Genomic DNA, 23,403 nt, shown 5'->3' on the forward strand with positions numbered 1-23,403 from the left:
CAGGCGGCCGGAACAAATTTTAGTCATTCAACTCCGATCCGCCTCCGGAGATTCTAAGGTTCTTAGAGATTCTATACAACACCGACTTATAAAAAGGGCCAAACAGGGAGAGTGAAGAACTTGATATCTACACCAGTACAACTTGCACCGTCCCAGTTGGTGGAATCGGAGCCAGAGCTCTATATCGACGGTCGCCTTACGATAGCTCGAAGAACTGTTGGTACGTCCTTTTGCTGCTCTACATAGGCCTTGGTGGGGTAGCTTGCTCTAACGAAACAACAATATAGATATATTCTCTGAAAAGATGGTCCTGGACTATAGCAAATGGGATGCTCTCGAGCTTTCGGACGATTCAGATATAGAGGTCCATCCCAATGTTGACAAGCAGTCCTTTATCCGTGCAAAGCAGAACCAAATCCACCAGCAACGACAGCAACGCCGCCACGAAATCGCGACTCTAGGATACGAGAGAATTATAAACGACGGATTATTGAAGCGAATCGATGGCCTCCTGAACGTTCTTAAGAAGCATGGCAGCGACTCCAGGAACCCCGAAGAGCTGGTTTTCCAGGCTCTGATCGAGTCCGCTGGTGACCCAAAGGAGGACCAGCCACCAGCCCCGCCCGAGAATGTCCATACGCGCGAGGCTCAGCCCAAATATTCTCAGATGATGGGATCGCTAGTGGATCAGGTCAAGAAGGAGATAGATGGGTCGAAGCCGGAAGATCGATACCAAGCGTTTATCACCGGAGTGGAGGGCCATAAGAACAAGGTGCTTAGCTTGCAACAGGAGCTCCTCGAGAAGCTCGCCGAGCTGGAGAAGGAAGAAGGACGAAAGATCACCAGTGACAGTATACACACTGGTTTTGACAGCTCCTTTGTGTCAGCATCCAAGGCCAAGCCCGAGCCCAAGAAGACCAAGGAGTCGTCAGTTGAGCTTCTGAACCCTGGAAGTGCAGATAACATGGAGGCCGTGTCCTCGGGTGCGGAAGCTGATATTGAAGATGGCGAAGGGGATGAAGAGAATATAACGGTCAAACCTATGACGAAACGATTTGCGAAGCTTAAAACTGGCGACTACCGTGAATTGTTCGCCTTCATCACCGATCATCCTGATATAATGACTGAGAAGAAGACGGATGAGCTGTTGATGGAAGCCTTTAATGCCCAGATAGCCGGTGATGAAGCATATGCTCGCCAGTGTGTTCATCACGGGCTCCTCTTGCAATACTGCCGTTCTCTAGGCAAAGACGGCGTTGCTCTCTTTTTCAAACGGTTGGTTACTCCCAATTTTTGAACGACTGTAAAGGGGCTTTCAACTTGACTGACATTTACTTTATAATAGTATCACTACGAAGGATCACCGTGCTGGTGTCATGTTCCGTGACGATGTTAATGATACGTATAATCGTATCAAGATCCGTGCAAAGGAGCTTGCCAAATCGTCCAACGAGGGCCCGTCAGAGGTTGAACAAATCCAACTTCACGCGGTTGACCCGTCGACTCAGCTCAACATCTCCATCCCCCCTGCCGACAGCCAGGATGCAGCCCATATTGCTGCTCGTGAAATCTTCGACCGCTTCCCACCAGGCCTTCAGAAAGCTTTGGAGTCTGAAAGCCTGGATGAGGTGAACAAGGTGCTGGGCAAGATGAGTGTAGAAGAGGCAGAGGATGTTGTTGAAAAGCTTGGGGAAAGTGGTATTTTGACAGTCGAACAAGGAATCGTCGATGCAACTACTGAAGAGGGCAAACAGTGGTTGGAGGAGCTAGAGGCAGAGGGTAAAGCAGCAGGAAAGGCCGCTGAGCCGGAAAAGAAAGAAGAAATCGGCGACCCTGAGTGAACAAAGAGGTAAGTGTCAAGCGAGCAAGATCATCGCCGGTATTCCTTTATCACACTCGAAAGTGCTTCTATTCGAAATACTTCGCCCAAAAATAGTCATATTCTCATCCGTATTTCTTCCCTACCACGGAGAAAGAAAAACCAGTATATCGGAGGAAAAGAAGGTCAAGGACAGTCTAGCCTTCAACCACTGCCTTAGCGTATTGAAATAAATTCAAGCCATCTACATACTTCCCGTCTACATACTTTCTCCAGAAAGCTCAGCCCTCATCCAGACGTAGGCCATCTCGCCTAGCGAACGCATGTATCAACTACCTCCCTCCGTTGTACCCCCCTCGGGGGCCCGACTAGAGGTATAGAACATGCAGGTATCGCGGCGTACAAACATCTAATAGACGGATGCAGCCATGCTATATTTATCCTGCAACCATAGCCGACTTCGATAAAAGGTTGTACGTGTCTTACCACACTAACTCGTATGCATATGGCGCGGCCCCAGGTTTCTGACCGTTGGCGCGAGGGAGCAGACGCAGGAGGGTAAGACATGTGGCGCTTAAGATATAGGCGAAAGGCCAGAGCTTCGGTTAGTAGATAGTTTGTTTTGAGTCTCTGGACGACGATTCATCGTGGCTGAGGTGCTATCTCGATATCTGAGAGGTGGGATGCTGGACGTTTGACTTTGGAAAGCAGTTACGTAGCTATGGGTGTTACGTATGTACTCCGTATAGAGGACGCTATCAAACCGTTCTATATTCGCTCCAAACTTAGTAGTTATGCACTTGGTTTTGCTATATGAAATCTTGGACATCCAACATCGACCTTCTGATAGAGCGGCCTCGCCTAACGTAACAATGAAAAATGAAGGCACAGTATAGAGGTAGTCATTAGAGATAGAAGGGCTTCATAGAAACTAGAATATATATATGATTAGCTACAGTAAACGATGTCGGCTTAGGCCATGTCGTGAATAAACTTCCGGATTTTTTGACAGAGCTTTGGCTGCTCATCCCAAGGGGTGAAGTTCATTTCCAGCTGACATGAAGTCTCCTCCAAAGCTTTCCATAGCCGTTTTTCAATATCAGAACCAACGCGGTGAACCGAGTCCTTAGCTGCCCCCCACATGCGTCGAGGCTGCCCATCAGCAGTCCATGCAAGCCCGCCTTCTCCAAAAACCCGGACCGGATCTAGTTTAGGTAAATTCGCATGGAAGGTTAGGAATGCGTTAGAAGGCGCGGCAGGTTTCCCTTTCCATCCATAATTTCGATCTGGTCTTGATACGGCTTCCCACGTTGGATCGGCCTGGATTATAACACCTCCCTCCCAGTGCCCACCCTTATTTGTGTATCCAAACACCTCTGGGCGAGTAGAAACAGCATAAAATGGAAGGTCTAGGATCATCGAGGGTGCGATGAATGTTTCTTTATCACCTTCCCCTGGATGGCCCTGGGAAAGCAAAGGGTAGTAGTATGACGGGCCGTAGAAGTTGTAGTACGCCGAGAGCAGGAGTAGCTTGGAATGAGACCGTTTGGAGAGCAGCAACTGGCCGGATTCGGTGGACGGGATCGGGAAGCTTGTAGGTGGCCGTTGAGAAGTTATCTCAAAAAACCAAGGATGATACGTAATTTGCCAAAAGTCCGGCCAAGTCACCATTCCAGTTGAGGTGAACGGCTTCGAGGTAAATAGACGGCTAGGATCACGTATCGGAAACGCATCCGCATCAAGAAAGAGAACTTCTTCAAATGAAGAAAAGAGAAGAGAAAATATTTTGAATTGATACTTTCTCAGCCCTTCTTTCAAGGGTGAGAAGGAAAGTATATCATCCAGAATTATGCAGCGGGCATTCAGGGACCGGAACAACAGACCGCAAGTGAAAGCATCATACTCACGCCTGTCTGCAATAAATATCTCAACAGGAAGTTTTAATCCGGTAACCCGTAGCATATATATGGATGTAACTAGTGTCGGAAGCATCGATTTACTGGCGGTTGAGACAATGCCTCGAGTCCTTTGTTGAAAGGGTAGTACTGGCCCGTCCGGCGGAGCGAGTAACCTGAGGAACCGAGCATGAGCAAGCTTCAGTTTTCTCTTATCCTCTTCCTCTAGCATGAGATTCTGCGGCAAAGTGATATTTCCAATGACATCCGGATGGAATTCAAGCGGTTCCGGGCGTTCCTCGAGCTTCATGGGTCCTTTGCAGCCTGGTGCAGTAGCCTTTATTATCGCGTGGAAGACATGCCAGAACCGTCTCTGGTCATCGATCGATGGTGCAGGTCCTGGCCGGGTCGAGTAGCTGCTGACACTCTTGTGAGATACCAGCAGAATCAGAGACAGAATAAGAATCAACACAAGGCTCCTCCGGAACGAGCTGCGGCCTGTAGCCATGCTTTGGAGACGCAGATGGGACCACGGGATAGCTAAGGTAGAGACTCCTAAGACAGTATATGAATCGGCCAAGGCATCCGTATCTTTTCAGTTGATTTCTCGAGGAAACCAACATTTGCATCATCATCCATGGAATGGACGTTTGATATCACGTGTCGGCCTGATCGGGAAGTAAGAGCATCCATGGATCCCAGAAATTCATGGCCATTTTGTCCTTGCTCTCAGCGACAATGCCAGAGCCTGATTCGACATCGACCACGACTGTGAATATCGCCAGCATGGAGGGCCAGCAAATAGTGCACTGGATAGGGTGAGAATACGGGGTACAAGAGACACTCCGTACTCTCGACACCATTTCGACACCACTTCGACACCATCTCGTTTCTGATATCGCGGCCAAGTCCGGCAACCTGGCGACATTAGTATATACACGGATACGGATATTCGGAAGCTATATATGACATCCAACGAGCTAGTCAAAAGCGATGTGGTATTAGAATGCCTTGCTCAGACAAAACGATCTAACCCGGGGACCTATCGCCGAACGATGCAATATCCAAAGGCAAACCGGAGAGTGGCAAGATCTCCAGTACTATTAATTTCGGTGCCATCACACAAACCACCCCTCCCCGGAGGAACGTAGCATCTGCTTCATAGCTGGTTACGGACAACTTATGATGTACGGGGTGCGGATACTATGGGGTACAAATGACGAAGGGGCTCCGTTAACGATATCGCAAGAGATAAAACGCACCCACCTCTCCCTTCGACAGGCGCTCTTCACCCCTTGCCGTTCGGTCGACCCTGGCCCCCTTTACATGCTCTATTGGCTACTGAGGCAGCGGGTATGCCGTATAACAGGAGTCAGGACGGAACGGCGGTTGGACAAGAACAGGATGAAACATCGCGTCAGGAGATATGCCAAGGCCAGCGGAGCCACCGCCAAGATGAGATCCCTGAGGATGGATGTATGGCTTGTGGAGATGGAGGAGCCGGAGACCAAGGCCAACTCTTTGCCAATGGAAGGACGGTTTGCGCTTCGACCTCGCTCTCCTGGGCCGGAGGACGGAATATCGACTGCCGAGTACCGTGTATGGAGTACTTCTCAGGAGGTACCAGGGACAAGGAGTACAACAATTTTACACAGGACGGATGGCGTACAGAAATTGTCCAGTGCTCGCAAGGTTATGGCCGGCGTCTGCGAGGGGAAAGCGGGATTGGCGATCAACAGGTCTTTATCAGGAAATCGAGGCAAGGATAGGATACGATATGTAACGGCAAAATATGGCGAGCTCCATACCAAGAGTGATAATCCCAGATGATCACGCACTGCCAGTTCAGATATTGGATAACGGACAAGGCACGCTGAGAACTCGATACCAGCCACGTACGTACCTTGCCTGGTTGATGCTGGGCTCAGACGGATACATAAAGGAGGAGGCGAACGCAAAAAAGCAATATTGTCCCGAACCTCTCTTATGCCTGGTACCTTTTAGTAGCGTTTCCCAGTCATGTGATAGGGCTGTTTGGGAGCAACTTGAAATCGCAGCACCCATCTCGATTTAATCTGGTCAACGCGAGTCTTTCGCTCAGCTGCCTTCTACCTGGCTTCTTTCGCTAATTCGCCTTTTCTTGTTGGTCCTTGTTTGGACAGTACCGTCATTTTGCATTTTATATACTCAGCATTATATTTATATCATTGCTCTTTCGGCATTCGGCGTCTTGGTGCTCGTTCTCGTCTGCTTTTTAATATAACTTATCCAGCGCCTGTGGATAGCAATCTATCGTTGGTATTGGATCCGTTTCCTCTGGGAGGATAGGATGAGGCTTGGTTAGGTCGACATTTAATTCTTACCGTGTTCGGACAATCGTTTTTTTTTGAGTCGTTCGTTACTCCTCGAAAAGAGCCATGGCTCCCGCCAGAAAGAGAGACGATAACTGGGTTGATGTAGGTGTTTCCTAGATACGGCAATTTGATTCCACTTTCATTGACATCTCTATCTTAGGGTCTGCGTGGTGTCGCCTCCTTCATCGTCGTCACCGGTCATTTATGCACCGCCTTCGTTCCTTATCTCCATGACCCAGCACTATCAGATGGTGGACCGTCCAGCATCTTCCAGCTACCCTTTCTCCGATTATGCGTCGGTGGTCGAGGCTCTGTCGCCATCTTCTTCATCATTACCGGCTTCGTCAATTCAATTAATCCCGTCAAGAACGCCCGTGCCGATAACACCTATGTCGGACTCACCAATCTCGCCAAAAGCACATTTACCCGATCGGGCCGTTTGATGGTTCCTACAGCTATTGCTACAACAATTGCGTGGGCGCTATGCCATATGGGTGCATTTAGCATCTCGCAGCGAGCCGATGCTAGTTGGATCCGTGCTACAACTCCTGCTCCAAGTGCGAACTTTGCCGAAGCATTTGCGAATTTACTCAAGACCTTGGTACTCTTCTGGCATACTGGATCATCCGTATACGATGGAACACACTGGACTCTTAAATTCTTCCTCAGTGGCTCGTTTAGAACGTACCTTACGCTTCTGGCCTTGACCTTGGTTAAGCGACGCTATTGGTACATGATAACTGGGCTCTTGTGGGCTTATGCCTGGCTTGTCAACGATCGTGAGTACTTGCTTCTCGTACCTCCTCCATACTTTAATTTTTTATGCTATACATTCAAAGCTCTGTTTTAACCATTTCACAACTATAGATCTCGTTGGCATCAATATCTTCCCAGGTATCCTTTTAGCCCAACTACAGGTCGACTATGGATCTCGTGCCACTTCGATGCTCCCCAGAGCTATCCCCAGCATTCTTATCACAATTGGACTGTTGCTATGGGGCTTCCCCCAAAACAACCAAAATTGGGCGTGGTGGTCCGCAGCAATGCGTGCGTTCATTGTTGGAATCACTCCCGAGGGTGCAGATCACAGTCGCTATGCTTCATCCCTTGGAACATGCATTTTGATGCTAGGAATATTCTTCTCAAGGAACGCAAGACGTGTCTTGACTCTACCACTCTTTAACTTCCTCGGACGCGTTTCTTTCCCAGTTTACCTACTGCATAACATCCTTATTCGAACTATCTTGTCCTGGATGGTGTATGGCCAAAGTGCGGCCAGAACCCCCGTGAGAAACGCAAAGGGCGAGCTCCTCCAATTAGGCAGAGCCAGTCCGATGGCCTTCATCTTCATATTGCCCGTCTTTTACGCAGTGCTCTATGTAGTTGCGCATATGTGGGGTACGTATGTTGACCCCCAGTGCGGCCATGTGGTGAACTGGATGAGGGACAAAATGTTCAAGGAGCAACCAGAATCACAAGAAAAGCTCCTCCCATTACCAAACGGCGGTTCAACGACGAGCTAATATCTGTGCCCTATCTTTTTCTCTTCTGGATACCATTTGGAAGTCTCCATCGGCTTGGAGGCTGAGTTATATTATATACCCAAACTGCATACATTCTTTGTACTATGTCTACTAACCATTTCCTTTATCATTTTCTCCCTTTTTACCACCAATATCTTTTTATCCATTGGTTTTCCTTATTTGTGTGTGTTTTTTTTTTTTTTTTGCTATAGAACTCATGAAATGGGTGTCACCGATTGCTGTGGACAGCATTCAATTAAGACATAAAAATGTATACTGAACCGGTTTTGCTTGCATATATGATGACAGGTTTTGGTTTACTTCGGCAATTGTACACGGGGGATGAAGTGCCTTGTTGGATATTTTGGGGGTATATATATACGTCTGCCTTCCTTAGCCGCATAGTCACATATCAACGACCTACTTTTACTCATTTTCTCCAGCATGACATGCAGTCCCTTGACAACTAGAAAATCTTCTAGATTATGAAAAAAAAAAAGCTATTAAGACATCAGATGGAATAGGGTAGGATGTAAGCAATAGCCGGTTTCCGCGTTTTTGTTGTCAGCCCTTCCTTTCAGCGCCAGCTGGAAGGTGTCATATAAAAAAAGAATATGTGGGCTCAGAGCGGAAACAGATGGGAGGAAATCGTGTCCTCATTGCTCATAAATGAAGTTTGGTTGGTCGGCGGTGAGATAGAATATCTAATCTAAACTCCAGATGCGCCAGGAGCTTTCTCGTCCTTCTTAAGTTCCAGCAGCATTTCTCTGAACCGTTCTTTGCCAGACCCGCTCGCTCCGCCCTTGACTCCCTTTCCGCTAACATCGACAAGTTTGGCAATACGTTCCCAGCTTGTACCTCCAGCAGCTGTGTCTTCTCGGTTTGCGAGGAACTCTTCAGCTTCGGTGCGGGTGCGCTCCCGGGCCTTGTCGGTACGTTTGTTGTAGGATTCGTAATAGTCATCTATATCTTGCTGAGCTTTGGAGACGGTCGCCGCCTTCTTCTCAGACGAGGCTTCTGCTCGACGGGATAGTTCGGCGTCTCGCTTTTGTCGCCATTCACTAGATCGGGAAAATCAGTTTCTTGCATTTCTCCTTAAGTTAAATTTGCAAAAAGAATAAAAGGAGAATTTACCGGACAGCCTCGGATTCCTCCTCGGGCTCCTGGTTATTGGGGGAATATGATGATTGGAATGGTGTGTCCACCCCGGTGATTGTGCCGCCTGGAGCCATATTCTATCATAGAACCAGCGATATCAGTTTAGGATCCCGAATAAGTGGCATATAGTGTGTGATGCCTACCTCGTTTTGCGATTCAATAGCTGGGTAGCTCGACTCGAATCCGGAGTTGTTATCATGGGTCATCATATCATCTCCTCCTCCTCCAAGCAGGTCGTCATCATCTTCAACTGTGACGGAAGGCCTGTTATTATCGCCAGCTGAAATAAACTGATCGGCATCATCTCCTAATGCCGCACGCTCACGAGCAAGGAAATCACTGTCGTCCTCGCCGGCGTTGTTGCCTGGGCCTGGCGATGGGACCGGTTCATCTGGAATGTCCAGTGCTGTCAGCTATATATCACGTCTAGCAGGTAGAATACCCTCTTACCCCCGGTGATATCGTCAAGGGCGGGAAATCTGTCTGCCATTGCGAGATGTGAGGTGTGTGTATTAATTAGATAGAGCGAAGAGCGATGCTGGGGCGTAAGAGATCCGTGTAAATCGTAAAATAAAGCAGAAAACAGCGGCTTCAGCAGACAATTCTCATTCTAAACTCTCGAGATATGCTGCCCCTTGGTTGTGCTTGTCCGCTCTCTTCGTCTGTGGTGCTGGATTTACTTGTTTGTATAGCCGCAGTGATGAGCTCGCCGCAATTAGTTGTTCACTTAGGGGGCCAATGGGCGGCCGTATCGGGCAGGCGGTGACAGGCCGCAGTTAATCTGCCAATATATCACAAAACAAACAAAGCTTCAACTCTTCGCAACTCGCCCACGAAACAACTCGCGAAAGGACCTCGATCTCTGCTTCACTCTGCTCTTGTACGAAGCAGGCTTTGTACTCTCCGTGCGCCTGATCGTCCAGTCGAAGCTCAGTCAGTAGATTTGCGGCGTGAAATCCATAGCAATGGCGTATACCGATGATGCAGTGAAGGCGAAGCTGTCGGCCCTCAATGAGACGCAGGAATCCATTGTCACTGTCGCCCAATGGATTATGTTCCATAGGTAAATTCCCTCCTACATGCTTCAAATATGCTACTAGCTGTCGAGGCTAACAGATATGCGACCTTGGAATAGACGACATGCAGACCGCACCGCTCAGCTCTGGCTAGAGAGACTACGCGATGCCAATCCGCCAAAGAGACTCAACCTTATCTATCTAGCTAATGGTACACACTTGCAGCCTATCTACAGCTCGAGGACTTGTCAGAAGCTAACACACTCCCTTCACAGAGGTCGCCCAGCAGTCAAAAGGAAGACGGAAGGAGGACTTTCTGATCGCATTTTCTCCGGTTGGTTTATTGCTCGGCCCAGTCATCACATTTTTGTATATCGAATGGTCAACTAATGGACAATACCTTAGATTATCGCAGATGCGACTGCGACGGCCTTCAAGGGTGCGTCTAACGATATTCAACAGAAGCTTAGGCGCGTGGTAGAAGTATGGAGACAGCGATCGATATTTGAGAAACCAATCCAAGAAGCTGTTGAAGCGCGAGTTGAAGGTTTGTCCGACTCTTGGAGCGCAAGACCGGTGTGGAATATACAGGTGAACTAATAATATGAACCATAGAGCTCGATAAATCCAAATCTGCCGGCAAGAAACCTCTCCTTGGAGGGTCCCTTTTCTCGGGTTCCCCAGGCTCGCTCCCCCAGGAACTCCAGCCTCTTGCCCCATTGCAAGTTGCAGCCTCGAAGGCCTCCGTTTCATCCAACGCTACTATCACGACCGCGAATGTAGAATATGATAAGTTAAACGGCCCGTCTGCTGAAATTCCCACACCTCCAGTCTACGCTGCTCGGCTAAGCACGCTCTTAAAGACACTTGCCAATGCCGAAAGCTCAGTGTCTGAGGTCATGAAATGTCGCCAATCGCTTATTGAGGGATTAGAAAAGGTCCTGGACACCAACCGAGCCGCCCTAGCAAAGGAGAAATCTCAAATCGAACAGTTAGCGTCCCGCAGGACGGAAACCGAGAGTAAGAAACGCGATGTTGAGGATGCAATAATGCGTGGACTGTCTGCAGATGATTCATCAGCACCACAGGGGAACGGTGATTCGGCCTGGAGTGGACATGACCACCACTCTTTTGGGAGCGAAGGGTTAGAAGCTCCAGCCGTCGAAGCTTTAACACCTCCGCCCGTCGAGGCATTGACTCCAGTTCAATCCCCTAAGTTAAACCCAAGCTCCGGTCAGGATAACCAACAGCCATCAACCATACCCAGCCACACGAAGCCAGCCGCAGTGGCTGAATTCGAAGCCCCAACCCAAATGCCATCAATTGACTTGAATGCCACCCTGTCAACCCTTCAAGCTGCCGCCAACCCATCTAATGATATCAATGAACTATCTAGCAAGAAGCGGAAAGTCGTTCACACTCAAGACATCTATCCCGAGTTTGAAGGGGGCGATGCAATGGCTGATTTAGATGCTGATGTAGCTGAGCTATTGAGACAAGAAAGCAGCAAGCACTAAGGGAAGCTAGTCTTAACCCTTGGGAGATTTATGTACGGTATTGCATGGGGGGTTTAACCGTTTTGCCATTTGTCAACTCTTTGAAAAATTCTGCAAAGTTAAGGGGGCTGTATTTTGTTTTGGTTCTTTGCATCTTTCCTTTCTTTCTTTCTGTACTCTACGCTGTATATGTAGGTTTCTACGATTTCTTTTCTTCAAGATTCTGGTCAGCAAGGGACGGGTTTAGTTAGCCTTTCAAGTCGTATAGAGACTGCTCTCACGTACGGTAGGATACTGAGAAAACAGAAGAGCAGTCAGGCCAACCTCCGAAGTTGATTGGTTATTCTAGATATGAACGTCATCACATATATATACAGTGGAACTTCGTACAAAACGCTAGGAAACGAACCAGACAGCAGAAACATTTCCTCCATATTCTAAGTCAGTGGGGAAAAGGGATATGGACTGGCTGGAAAAGAGGTTCAGGAATCGTGACAAAAGAATTAGTATTAATCAAAAGAATTATATTACGACGGTAGTGGGATCCCTGGTTCATCCCATATATCAATCAGGAGACTGTTGCGGGAGGTAGTCCGCCTCGGACCCCTTTTAAACGACACGTAGTTGTGCGGGAGGGATCTCCGAGGGGGTTGGTTTTGTCCTTCGGGTGGTGGGTTTTGTGGTGGTGCTTGGGGAGGAGGTTGAGGAGCTGGTTCAGGAGCAGCGTGTTTCTTTGGTTTGACGAGGAGTATGATGAACATGGCGACGACGAGGAGGGCTAGAAGGAGGAGTATTTTCCGTTTTGTTGTGCGTCTTTGGTAGTTTGTGGCCTGGGATCGTTGTTAGTTTCAAGGTTTATGGTGGCATTGCAATTGAACGCTACATACCACTTTCAATTCTTTCTCGGCACCTTTAACGTCAACCGTCATTCGTTCAACATTGAAGTCGATGCGATCTAGTAACGTTCCTTGGTCGATAATCATGGTCTGCAAATCACGGAAAATATCCGAGAGCTCAATAATGCCCTTTGCAATGTCGTTAATTTCTCGCTCTCGTTGTGCAATTGCTGCATCGTTACTGCCCAGCTGTTGCTGTTGCTGTGCCGCTTGTAGGAGGGTGGATTGAGAGTATGACTTGTCGGCGTCAGATTCTACTAGAGACGGGTCTGTGTATGGGTTTTGTATTGGGGAAGCAGATCGTTCGAGTGGTGAGACCATTCCGTCTATGCCTCGTAGCTCTGTTTGACAAGGGAAAAAAAACCATCGTTAGCTCGTAATCGTAACTACTGAATACTCCATTCCTCAACTCACTTTTCAAGTATGTGCTCTGCTTCTTTCTAAATCCAGCACTAGCTTCCTGCACCCGTGCCGCAAGAGAAATCTGCAGGTTCCTCGCCATCGTATCCTCACCCTTATTCACACCGGATCCTTGCTCTCGGGCATCTCGAGCCATTGCTTCGACTTTCTGTATTGATCTCTGGCAATCATGGAATCCCCTCGTGATATCTTGGGTCAGTTGTTCAATCATATCCTCCTCTTCTCTCCTGGCGGCCTCGTCCCCGAACCCTGGCAGTACATGCTTCTGGTGCAGCTTATCCAGCTGGGCGGACTTTCGGGAAATGTCTCGCAGGTACTCGGTAACTTCATCCTGTACGTCCATCCACCGAGGAGGCAGCAGGTCCATCTCTATGACAGCATCTCCGTCGTCCTCGAATCCACCGCCGGACATGAGCCCGCGGCGCTCTTCTGAGAGCCCCGTGCTGTCTGCATGGTCACTCCAGGCTCCTCCAATGTGACGTGGTTTTTTGGCCGGGTGGTGAGCGAAGGACTGGCGATAGGAGATGTAACTGGAAAAAAGCAAAGGCGAGGTTAGCTATGGGGGCTATGCGCAGTCTTCCACGGACATGTCAGCTTACAGGTTTGTTCGATCCCGCCACATGGTTAGGGGTGTTATGGGTGCAATGGAGCGGAGACTGTCAAGGCAGCAAACTATAGATCAGCGATCTGGGGTACGCCTGCGCATGATCATTGAGAAGAGACGCTCCCAGTGATCATAACCCCGGGAACAGGGGATTCGCCGCAGCCACAGTGCTGACGATGGCAGGCTGAGATATCTGCTCTCCGTTGCTGGCGGGCCGTCGGTTTGTCTGGTCTCTGTTGTTCAATTGTTGTATGAACAAGCAATCGCGAATGACATAAGGCTGTCTCTCGATGTCACGTGATATCTAAATATCAGGGGCCTACAAGCTGCTGTTCTATTCCTATCTGCTGTTAGACTACATATACACGTATACCTGGCGGTGAGGATGTCCTTAGTCGAAGATGTTACTGTAGACGCTCGTACTGTTGAGATGCTCTTATTGTTGGGATGCTCTCATTGTTTATTACAGCTGAGCCGTCCTTGTGCAGACGAACTGCGCCTCCAAGGCTCCCAAGGCGCATCTCAGACATCATATCCCGTTACTGTTCCGTACTTGCAGACCCTTGCTAGACCGTACTGGCTCTAGAGTAGGGTTGTTGATACTGATACTCCTTACTGATGTTGATATTGATATTGATAGTGTTACTTGGTAAGGCTGTATTACCGTAGGCTTGGCAAACGTGATCCTGTCGAGGGGTCAACTTCCACCACCAAACATTAACTACGCAACTTCGCTCCCTTTATATACAACGCTCTCGCCCTCTCCCTGCGCTCCTCCGATCCAGCGTCAACTCCGTCGATATACTTACCCAGCTCCTCTCCCTCAGACAGTTCTACTTGTGATACCCGCTCAGCAAGCATGGTGCGTGGGCCACTGCATCGGCGACCCCTTCTTCCAGCTCTCTCCTATTCTCCCTAGCCCAACCACCCCGGGGCTTCCTCAGCTAATCCCTTCGTCGTAACGCATACAGGCCGATTCTTTGACTGAAGAGCAGGTGTCCGAATACAAGGAAGCCTTTTCCTTGTTCGTAAGTCATTTCTACCCCTTGTTGTGCCCGGAGTTGCTTCGTCAAGGGTGCCCCGCCCTCGCAGTGTGTACGGTTTAGCTGACCGAGTATTCAACTGCCTAATAGGACAAAGACGGTGATGGTGAGTAATGGCTCTCAGAGGCTGCTTTGGCCGTCGAGACAGTTGGCCTAGCACCGTTGGTAGAGCCTCGCTCGCTGACATACCACCTCCATAGGCCAAATTACAACCAAGGAATTGGGAACCGTGATGCGATCATTGGGCCAGAACCCTTCTGAATCCGAGCTACAAGACATGATTAACGAGGTTGACGCCGATAACAACGGAACCATCGACTTCCCAGGTACGGTTTTTCATCTAGGGAGGAGGTCTTTTTTGCCGCTCACCTCGTACCCAATGAGCGCATCGATATATACTGGTGATAGAATCAGCTAATCGGTTTACTTAACAATACAGAATTCTTGACTATGATGGCCCGGAAAATGAAGGATACCGACTCCGAGGAGGAAATTCGAGAAGCCTTCAAGGTGTTCGATCGTGACAACAACGGTTTCATCTCTGCTGCGGAACTACGTCACGTCATGACCTCGATCGGCGAGAGATTGACCGATGACGAAGTTGATGAGATGATTCGTGAAGCTGACCAGGATGGTGATGGCAGAATCGATTGTAAGGCGTGCTCATATCTGCTACACTACTTCGAGAACAATATACTAACCACTGCCGCCCCCACAGATAACGAATTCGTTCAACTCATGATGCAGAAATAGGTTTCAAATTCAAATAGCAATCTAATCTCTATTCCGTAAAGATATCGGCGGGCCATGTTAATATTCTTACATTCCCCCATTTTTTGTGTCTATGATTTTGTCTTCTCGACTTCCCCATCGGTGGATGCTGGCAACAGCATTGTTGTATGGCCTTAATTATAGTAAGCAATTAGTTATCCTCTTGGCCGTCTTGCGATGTTCATCCTCGCCTGTATTACTCTATTCTCAATGAGAAATGATTGGTAAAAAATCAACTTCCTATGACATTCACTATGTCTACAAATAGGGGCTGGCTGAACGTGTTGAACGTTCTTGAGATATATGCCATCCAACTCCCGTGCCACCCAATCGTTACCCCTTTTGAATAAACGTGGACGCCACGAGGACATGCTTCGGTATATGCCAGTGTAAGATTAGGTTAGCTGGTAGTACATACTCGTTCGTTAGGTACATTCTAGCCAGCAAGTCTGAAAACATCATGTAGATTTCACTCATACCTAAACCAAATATATACCAAACGCCTTATATCCAAATAAATTCTACCGATAAAATTTGAAAACCTCCATATACTGCCTCGCAAGGTCAACTCCAACAATACTAGCCTTCTCCCGTGCGGAGTGTGCCGTAGCGCCTCCCTTCTCAAAATACCTCCGCCTCTCCATCCCTACCCCAGGGACCTGGATTGACTCCGTAGCACCGGGAATAGAGAAGTTCTCCCACAACTCCCGAATCAGCATCACTCCCAACTCCCAATCTTCATCCGTAGGGAGGTCCACCTCCCGATTCACTTGGTGTGGGAGGGGCGGCATCATGACCCCGTTCTCGTCGGGATCTTGAGCTAGATCTGATTGTCCTGGTTGCCTTTCTCCCGGACCACGGTATTCGATTTCCACGATTGCTCCACGGAGACGAGGCCGAGGCGTTGTCTGACGCACTTCACCTATCCGGACTCGGAAATCAGCTACTTCGTAGGCTTCTCCCGAGGTGACAACTACAGTATGTCGGTGGTTCCAGAGTGGTTGGCAGAATTTTGTAGTCATGGAGAAAAATGATAGGTATGCTTGTGGCTCAAGTGTAATCATCTTTATTGTATGGGCTTCGTCTTGGGATGAGGCCAGATTCTTTGGATCCGCCGGATGCTGTAGCTGCGTGGAAGGCGTAGGTGAAGAGGAGATGCCTTGCACTTGTGTTGGAAGGGATGCTGCCGGGCTCCCTTGATTTCCTGAGGCGGAGGGGTCTAGCGGGTCGATCTCGGGACGAGGTGATATTCGTATAAATCCATGGGTTTGGTAATGGCTAAGAGAAAGAAAGTGCATGTAACGTGGAGTTGGTACTTTACTGTTGGGAAAATTCGCTGCTGGCAAACATGATGCTGTGTCTCTCATGAGTTTGTACTCTAGTGCCCAGCGTCCGGCTCTGGCGGGTTGATGAATAGCTTTGAAGCGATCAAGGACAGTCCTTGTCGCTGTTGTTGGTAACTCTGGGTTACTGGGAATATAGTATACCCTAGATAAACTGTGAGCTTCGGTTTCATTCATCATAGGTGGATGTTTTGCTTACCCAGTCACCGACATGATAACTTTTTTGAATCTTAGCCCGTTTCCAATATGTATAAAATATAGCAAACTATCTCCGGGTTTGGGTGTACGGGGATGGCTGTATTTGGCTTTTTGCGAGCCGGCTGGTATATTTGAAGATGTTATCCGCTTCAGTTATTTGAAGATTATCAATTGTGAATACTCCGTAGAGTGATGGAGTTGGATAGGACTAGCCGAAGATTCTGGGTTGGCTGAACCACCCAGTGGTATTTTTCCCAATGCAAAAAAGTAGAAAACAGCCTATGGATAGGATTTCCAATAAGGATTTGAGAACACGATGGAATAAATATGGCTACCTTCTCGAGGTACCTATATATATCAAACTTGACTTTCCCAAAACAGAGACTTGAAGCCGACCAAAATATACACAAGATACCGCAGTAGTCCAAAAAAACAAATAGATATAAAGGTAGATTATAGACTCTATGGATTTCAACGGCTTGTGGTATCGGTCCTATAGTATATATTGCGATTCTTGATATTTGCGAGGACGGGAAGGTGGTAACTCTGGAAAGCGTTGGATCACGTGATATAACTACGACCGCTCCAGTGCTACCAAATATGAAGAACAAAACAGCTGTAGTATATAAATTGAGAGATGTCGGAGCATACATTTCATGAAAATATTCCTCTACTCTGCAAATCTTCATCGCTAGGTTTGTCTGCTACTTGATGCATTTACCCCCAACCACAGTGCCAGAGAATGAAGCTAGCAGATCTATGTATCATCCAGGTCACATATTCTCCCAACCGCGGATTCCCGGCTCTGGAAGTAATGTTAACAAGCCGAGTCGAGTGAGTCGAGAACAATCATGGATTTACTCCGTACAGAGAACTGTATCGGCGTTTCCTCCTGTCACGCATATACAGTTCCAGCTATCCGGCCTGTGATCAACCTCGCAGAAGGCTGCACAACGATTTGCTCCAGCTGGGCGCCGAGACCAATATCAAAAATTCGATTTGAATATCGCCGAAGATCTTGCCGAGAGGGAGACTTGGCCAAGGACAGGGCTGTACCTTCGTTTGATGGAACGGCGAACTTGCACGAGCCAGGCCGTCCAGCGAAACGACTCCCTGACTTCACTCGGCGAGCAGCATCAGGACGACGGCCATTTACCGAGACGAACGCAAGGAAAAGCAATTCAAACACTGCTGCCATATGCATGGGGCTAAAAATGCCGCAACTGGCTGCTCGATGCCCTTGTCGATCCACTTGAGTGCATGCATCATCGGCAGCTACTATATCTGATAGTCTAGCTAGGATGCTTATATATTACGCCTTTACATAGTGCACCACTGTATTTTTCATCGTTCATTTTCAACGGGTGGTTCCAACGAAGAAAGAAACATGGACGACAGCCATGGATGACAGCCAAATTCGTTGTATAAAGTCATTCGCTGCTAACCTTGGAGCTGATCCTTCCAGTGCGGGGAACATGTCTGGGGATAGTGCTACTAAGAACACTCAACGAGAAGCAGCTCTCTATTTCCAAGCGTCAGCTACCACTACAGGCTGATGAGAGAAGATACTTTGTTCAACTACTATGCTTTTATATTAAAAACCGTCAATCCATCGGCTCGGCGCCCGACGGCGATAGATCCATCCAGGGATTATTGGATGGGTTCCGCCGACTGGGGAATATGGAAGTAGATTATCCATTGTGTCTGGCCAAATAATGCATCCGTACGGAGTAACGTCTTGCTACAAAGAGCATAAGCCACGGTCTCGTTTCGTACTTGTGTCAGCCCAGACTTGGTCGCTCGTGTGGTTACAGGGTAGTCACGCAGACCCCCTGACAACGCTCCCCAGCCGAAACATGTCTTTAACCACTGGATCCTACCAGAATCAAACTACTCCGTACTAGTATAGTCCCGTCTACTCTTTCTTTTATGGTTTATGTCCCTTTTTCTCACGTTCTATCTGAGGCTTAGGTAATCTGATCTAATCTGATCCGCTGATTGATAATGGCGTGACTTTCTCGGTCCTCCAGCCAATCAGAGCTCGATCTGATATGAAACATGCGGAACGGGCGGTATTGTCATTTACACGCCCGTTACCCGATTAGCGGAAGGGTGAAATCTGGCATATGAAGCGCATCGACAGTGCATCCCGTGGGCCACGTCAAACAGCCTAAGGGGAGAGGAAGAACCAGGATCGAACGCGCTGGTGGGCTGCTCTGCAAACGGCGGGCCCTCGTAGAAACACCACAGATCGGACAAGACCTGCAGCTGTCCGCCTACTATCCGATGGACGGGGGTCGGGCAGGGCAGTTTTTGGTTCTGGTAATTACTGTACCCGTGTATTTTTCGCTCGGCAAGATCTGATAGGGATTTTCGCTCGGGGGAATTCGCCTCCCAAGCCAGGACGGCGCCCGACGATAAATATCAACCTCCTCGGCCTCCTTCATCCCCAGACTCCGCCATACCAGGTATTCTTACCCATTCACTCTCTTGCACAGCTGGTCGTCGCAATCACGCACGCATACGTAGCGGATTCCCTCAGTGAACCCCTAAAAGTGCAGACAAAACCTTCCCCCACTTATCAGATCAAAACTTGTCATCAAATCCACAGCCGGTATGGTTCCCCCTTGCCATGGCACCCGCGAACCAGGAATTCCCTATAAACACCATCTCTTTTCAATCTACACTCTATAATGTGCTACTTGGACTTGACTTGATACTGATTTTCCTTCTCCAGGGGCCCCAAACTCATCCCGGGCTCGTTCTCACTCACAATGTCCACCACCATAACATCTCTTCCCCGTGAAGAACCGGTCTCTATCCCACTTACTTCTACATCACATCCGGACGACCCTATCCCGGAAGAACCTACATCAATTCCTCATTTGACGATTCTACGACGCTCGATAACCGGCGCATCAGACTCTCAATCCTCGGCAACGTCCGTAACCGCTGCATCTGAGACCTCTGTGGACTCAGATGCCCCTCTCACACCCATAACAGAGCCTTCCAGTGACACTGCGCTAGACGAAGCGTTCGGTGATGGCAAAGAACTCGGAGCAGCGCCACAGCGTCGAAGGCGGGCATCGACCGTCTTAATATCCCAGAATTCAGAAGACGTTCAGAGGATACTCGGCGACATCCCGAGTGGGACCAATCTCTTAGGGAAGATATGTTGCGGAGGAGGATGCTGCAAGCTCGAACCACTGAAACATTTGATACCCTCCCTAGCAGTCAACCCTGTTCTTAGGCCCAAGAACGCTGCCTTTGAGAGCCTTCGACTCTACTTGGGCGAACTGTCTCTCGATAGCAAGCTTACCAAAGTGGCTCCCCTTCCGGAAAATACTGTTTCCTTCTCTTCCGTATCAATTGAGTCTGTAGGCAAAAAACTCGGGCCATCAGACCATCCTCCGCAATTCCTCCAACCACACGCGCCCTACGAAGTGTATCGTGCGCCGCTTCATCACGCACGAGAGCTGACCAGACCCGGGGCTGAAAAGCGAACGTACCATTTCGATATTGACGTTACAGACTACCCAGTTGAAGGTGGGAATGTCGACTTCGTTGTTGGGGGCGCAATTGGTGTTTGCCCAAGCAACCCTGAGAGCGTCGTCGACGGCGTGTTTAACCGTCTCGGTGTCCCCAAGTTCGTACGAGACAAAAAGATAACACTTCACACAACCCATGGACGATGGCCGACAATATGGGGAGACGAAAAGCCTCGAGACCTTTTGACTACCAGACGAGAACTACTCTCTTGGTGCTCAGACCTACAAAGTTACCCTCCAACAAAACCGCTCCTGCGACTACTGGCCGAATACGCTTCAGACGAGAACGAAAAGAAGATATTAATGTATCTCTGTTCTGCCCAGGGCCAGGGCGCATTCTGTGATCTCCGCACTGGCCCTTACACCACCGTCTTGCAGCTCCTCGATGCATTCCCTTCCTCCTATCCTCCCCTAGACCATCTTCTCTCTACCTTGAACACACTTATGCCACGCTTTTACTCCCTTTCCCAGGACCCTATGATCCAGCGTACCGTTGACGGAACGGAATCACGGCGTGTCATCGAGATTGCCGTCACCGTTCACGAGTGCCCTGACTGGCAAGGGGGCCACCGCACTGGCACTGGATCTGGCTTCTTAGAACGCATAGCTCGAAAGCTCTTAGCAGCCGAGAAAGAAGGAATTGATCCAGCCAGCCTGGACTTGCACGTCCCTATGTTCCGTGGGTTGATGTCCAACCCACTCGCAAGGAAGTTTGTATCAGACGGTCCCATGCTCCTGATCGGGGCTGGTGTCGGTGTTGCTCCATTCCGCGGCTTCGTTCAGAGTCGTCTCAGATCAGCCAACTGTGCAAACAAAGTCTGGGTACTCCAAGGAGTTCGCGACTCGTTGCTTGATGAACTGTACTCTGGGGAATGGGGAGTTCATGAGGACGAGGTCAAGAAGGTGGTTCAGAGCAGACGAGGCGAAGGCAGATATGTTCAAGAGGAAGTGCGGCATCAAGCTGACCTTGTCTGGTTCGTGATCAACTCCCTTGATGGCCGTGTGTTTGTCTGTGGAAGCAGCAAAGGGATGGGTGAAGGTGTTGAGGCTGCCTTAATCGACGTCGCAATTGCCAAAGGGAACTTGAACCCTGACCAGGCTAGGATATTCTGGGATGAGAAGAAGGAAGCTGGTCAATACATTGCGGTATGTCTTAGAGTTCTTTTTCTTCTATCTTCCACGTATGAATTTGCACTGACAACTCATAATAGGAGACATGGTGAACGGACCGTCTTTGAACTTTTCGAATGCAGTACCTTCTCATTAATCAGCTACCGCCTATAACTATTCTCGAATTGGTAGCTCAAAAACCCATTTCTCACTACTGCAATTCCGTTTCTCTATCACGGCGTCAGCGTCTGGCCTGTTCGAATCCACATTATTGATTCCGCCATTTTCCAACGTTACTTTTAGCATAGAATATATCATTAGCATTAGGAGCAATCCATTTCATCGCATGTACCCTTCCACAATTCACTCATTTATATATTTCCATGGCGCTTCGAACTGGCGAGAGCCGCCACCTTCCAGCTTGCAATATTACCATTGTCATAATCTCCTCTGTCCAGGCCTTCATGGATACTAAGTTCCCCCTAGGAAGCTTTTTCCGTTCTAATAATGAAGCCACTCGTAATAAGGCGCGAATCGAGGGAGGGAGAAACTCGATTTTGAGTGGTACACTTGTTGTTTTCTCGAGGGAGAATAATACATGTCATCTAGCAAACAAATATTGACGGCAGGTATTCTGTCCAATTTCAGCAATGCTTGGGACTGGCAGCAGCGGCTGTCCCGTTTATTTCTGATTGACCAGGGAAAACAGGAAACTGTATTTAACCTTGTTCAACCGCGCCTTGCCAGGATCCAGGAACCAGGAGATGAATGGCTTATTGATAAAAACGAAGGAGGACGGGTTATACAAGTAAGAGCATGCATGACAATGACGATGTTGGTTGGATTGACCCCTTTCCTGCCAAGTTGATCCCGTTGATATGGAAATCCAACGTACGGGACCTCCGTCTGGACCGAAGGATGCTGGGGGTTCTGGAACCATTTACTATCACTTTTGAACCAGGGAATGTCGTGCCCATAGACGCCACAGAGTGATCTACAGCGGGGTTGTACAGGATGCTGGCTCTCGAGAAATCTAGCCTGGGTTTTGATAGACGCGGGCATGTACACCAGCCGGCCACGTCCATCATCCAAGACGAATACGCCATCAAACAGAGAACCAAAGGGGAATCTGGGTATACGAAAGCCATTGTGGCAGGGTCGAGAAAGGAGGAAATGACATATTCCATAATTCCTGGGAGTTGAACCAGGAACTCGTGGTAATATCAAAAGACGATCACGGTCTTTGGTTTGCGCCCGTAGTCCCTACACTGTGCATGGAGTACGAGCACCTCGTATCTCCCTGGAAGTTGGATAACAAAGAACGCTGACTGCCAATCAGCTCTATTGGGGTCTTGCATCCCATCAAACGGTGCTAGTAAGAGAACGCTGGATGACGAGGGCTGCTGATATCAGTAAGAAATGGACGTTTATCGGCTGTCCACCCCGAATAGCATACCATAAGGGCCAAAAGTACGGAGTGGCTGGCCTCGAGACCTTTGTTCTGCTGGCTAAGCATTGGTCCAAGTGTGAATCGTCCCAGAAGGCGGTTCCAGCTTTCGACAGAGACTATATTTCATTTTCCGTCAAGAGTCAAGCGGCCTATTCTGGTCAAGCACACAGCAAAACCTTGACAACGTAGCATTGATTATATCCCCGTCGATCAGGCCTCCGATCTGTGTCTGTCTTACGTGCGGCCCGTCTATGGAGAAGAGACTTTGGGGGCTAGGCCATACAGAAGCTTGAGTGACAGAGTGATTGTGGCCGGATGGGGTAATGAAGTTTGTTTAGCATAGTACATGGACATCACACTATATGATGTGTGGGTAGCGTCTTTTCGGCTGATTTGTTTGCCATGGATGTGGATAGCTCGATCGGGGTCGCATGACGGAAAGGCGCATGCATATACGACGTCGACGTCCTCGATAGACGTTTTAGGCATCTCACGCAGACAGGGTCGATATTATGCGACGTGCTCGAGTCTTACACCCAGCAGTCACAGGGTGGGGTGACACCTTTAACAGGCTGAGATATCGCCCCGGGTCAATGTATATTTTGTACAGCGCATCGTCCTCACACAAACAGCTGGTGGAAGATGACAAAAGCATCGAAAATAGTGCGTGGGGAGGGGGATCAAATGTATGACAACCGCGCATACACGCATCGGCCATCGGGACCTGTGGCGGCGCCCCCTGGAATCCCGAGAGTTGCT

The 23,403-nt window shown here is 48.8% G+C and overlaps 8 protein-coding genes across 8 annotated transcripts; 4 read left to right on the forward strand and 4 right to left on the reverse strand.

Annotated features, from left to right (window-relative positions):
- Window positions 1-304: 304 nt before the first annotated feature.
- Window positions 305-1,841, forward strand: GIQ15_02957 (uncharacterized protein; the record flags this gene model as incomplete). Its single annotated transcript, XM_033550374.1, has 2 exons — window positions 305-1,275; window positions 1,346-1,841. The coding sequence occupies 2 exons, from the start codon at window positions 305-307 to the stop codon at window positions 1,839-1,841; spliced, it is 1,467 nt and encodes a 488-aa protein (XP_033407535.1).
- Window positions 1,842-2,791: 950 nt separating this feature from the next.
- Window positions 2,792-4,222, reverse strand: GIQ15_02958 (uncharacterized protein; the record flags this gene model as incomplete). The annotated part of the gene is made up of 1 exon (XM_033550375.1): window positions 2,792-4,222. The coding sequence occupies one exon, from the start codon at window positions 4,220-4,222 to the stop codon at window positions 2,792-2,794; it is 1,431 nt and encodes a 476-aa protein (XP_033407536.1).
- A 1,909-nt stretch (window positions 4,223-6,131) lies between these two features.
- On the forward strand, window positions 6,132-7,591 carry GIQ15_02959 (uncharacterized protein; the record flags this gene model as incomplete). Its single annotated transcript, XM_033550376.1, has 3 exons — window positions 6,132-6,170; window positions 6,229-6,847; window positions 6,936-7,591. The coding sequence occupies 3 exons, from the start codon at window positions 6,132-6,134 to the stop codon at window positions 7,589-7,591; spliced, it is 1,314 nt and encodes a 437-aa protein (XP_033407537.1).
- A 709-nt stretch (window positions 7,592-8,300) lies between these two features.
- Window positions 8,301-9,239, reverse strand: GIQ15_02960 (clathrin light chain; the record flags this gene model as incomplete). Its single annotated transcript, XM_033550377.1, has 4 exons — window positions 8,301-8,652; window positions 8,726-8,826; window positions 8,893-9,140; window positions 9,200-9,239. The coding sequence occupies 4 exons, from the start codon at window positions 9,237-9,239 to the stop codon at window positions 8,301-8,303; spliced, it is 741 nt and encodes a 246-aa protein (XP_033407538.1).
- A 475-nt stretch (window positions 9,240-9,714) lies between these two features.
- GIQ15_02961 (uncharacterized protein) lies at window positions 9,715-11,282 on the forward strand (the record flags this gene model as incomplete). The annotated part of the gene is made up of 5 exons (XM_033550378.1): window positions 9,715-9,812; window positions 9,885-9,976; window positions 10,041-10,099; window positions 10,171-10,312; window positions 10,381-11,282. 5 exons carry the CDS (start codon window positions 9,715-9,717, stop codon window positions 11,280-11,282), a joined length of 1,293 nt encoding a protein of 430 aa, XP_033407539.1.
- Window positions 11,283-11,788: 506 nt separating this feature from the next.
- GIQ15_02962 (t-SNARE affecting a late Golgi compartment protein 2) lies at window positions 11,789-13,199 on the reverse strand (the record flags this gene model as incomplete). The annotated part of the gene is made up of 4 exons (XM_033550379.1): window positions 11,789-12,091; window positions 12,149-12,414; window positions 12,572-13,107; window positions 13,177-13,199. 4 exons carry the CDS (start codon window positions 13,197-13,199, stop codon window positions 11,789-11,791), a joined length of 1,128 nt encoding a protein of 375 aa, XP_033407540.1.
- A 2,317-nt stretch (window positions 13,200-15,516) lies between these two features.
- On the reverse strand, window positions 15,517-16,293 carry GIQ15_02963 (uncharacterized protein; the record flags this gene model as incomplete). The annotated part of the gene is made up of 1 exon (XM_033550380.1): window positions 15,517-16,293. One exon carries the CDS (start codon window positions 16,291-16,293, stop codon window positions 15,517-15,519), a length of 777 nt encoding a protein of 258 aa, XP_033407541.1.
- A 3,017-nt stretch (window positions 16,294-19,310) lies between these two features.
- Window positions 19,311-21,307, forward strand: GIQ15_02964 (sulfite reductase flavoprotein alpha-component; the record flags this gene model as incomplete). The annotated part of the gene is made up of 2 exons (XM_033550381.1): window positions 19,311-21,230; window positions 21,296-21,307. The coding sequence occupies 2 exons, from the start codon at window positions 19,311-19,313 to the stop codon at window positions 21,305-21,307; spliced, it is 1,932 nt and encodes a 643-aa protein (XP_033407542.1).
- Between the last annotated feature and the right edge of the window lie 2,096 nt (window positions 21,308-23,403).

The sequence above is a fragment of the Arthroderma uncinatum genome (assembly GCF_011692745.1).
Source record: "Arthroderma uncinatum strain CBS 119779 chromosome Unknown scaffold2, whole genome shotgun sequence".
Lineage (NCBI taxonomy): Eukaryota > Fungi > Ascomycota > Eurotiomycetes > Onygenales > Arthrodermataceae > Arthroderma > Arthroderma uncinatum.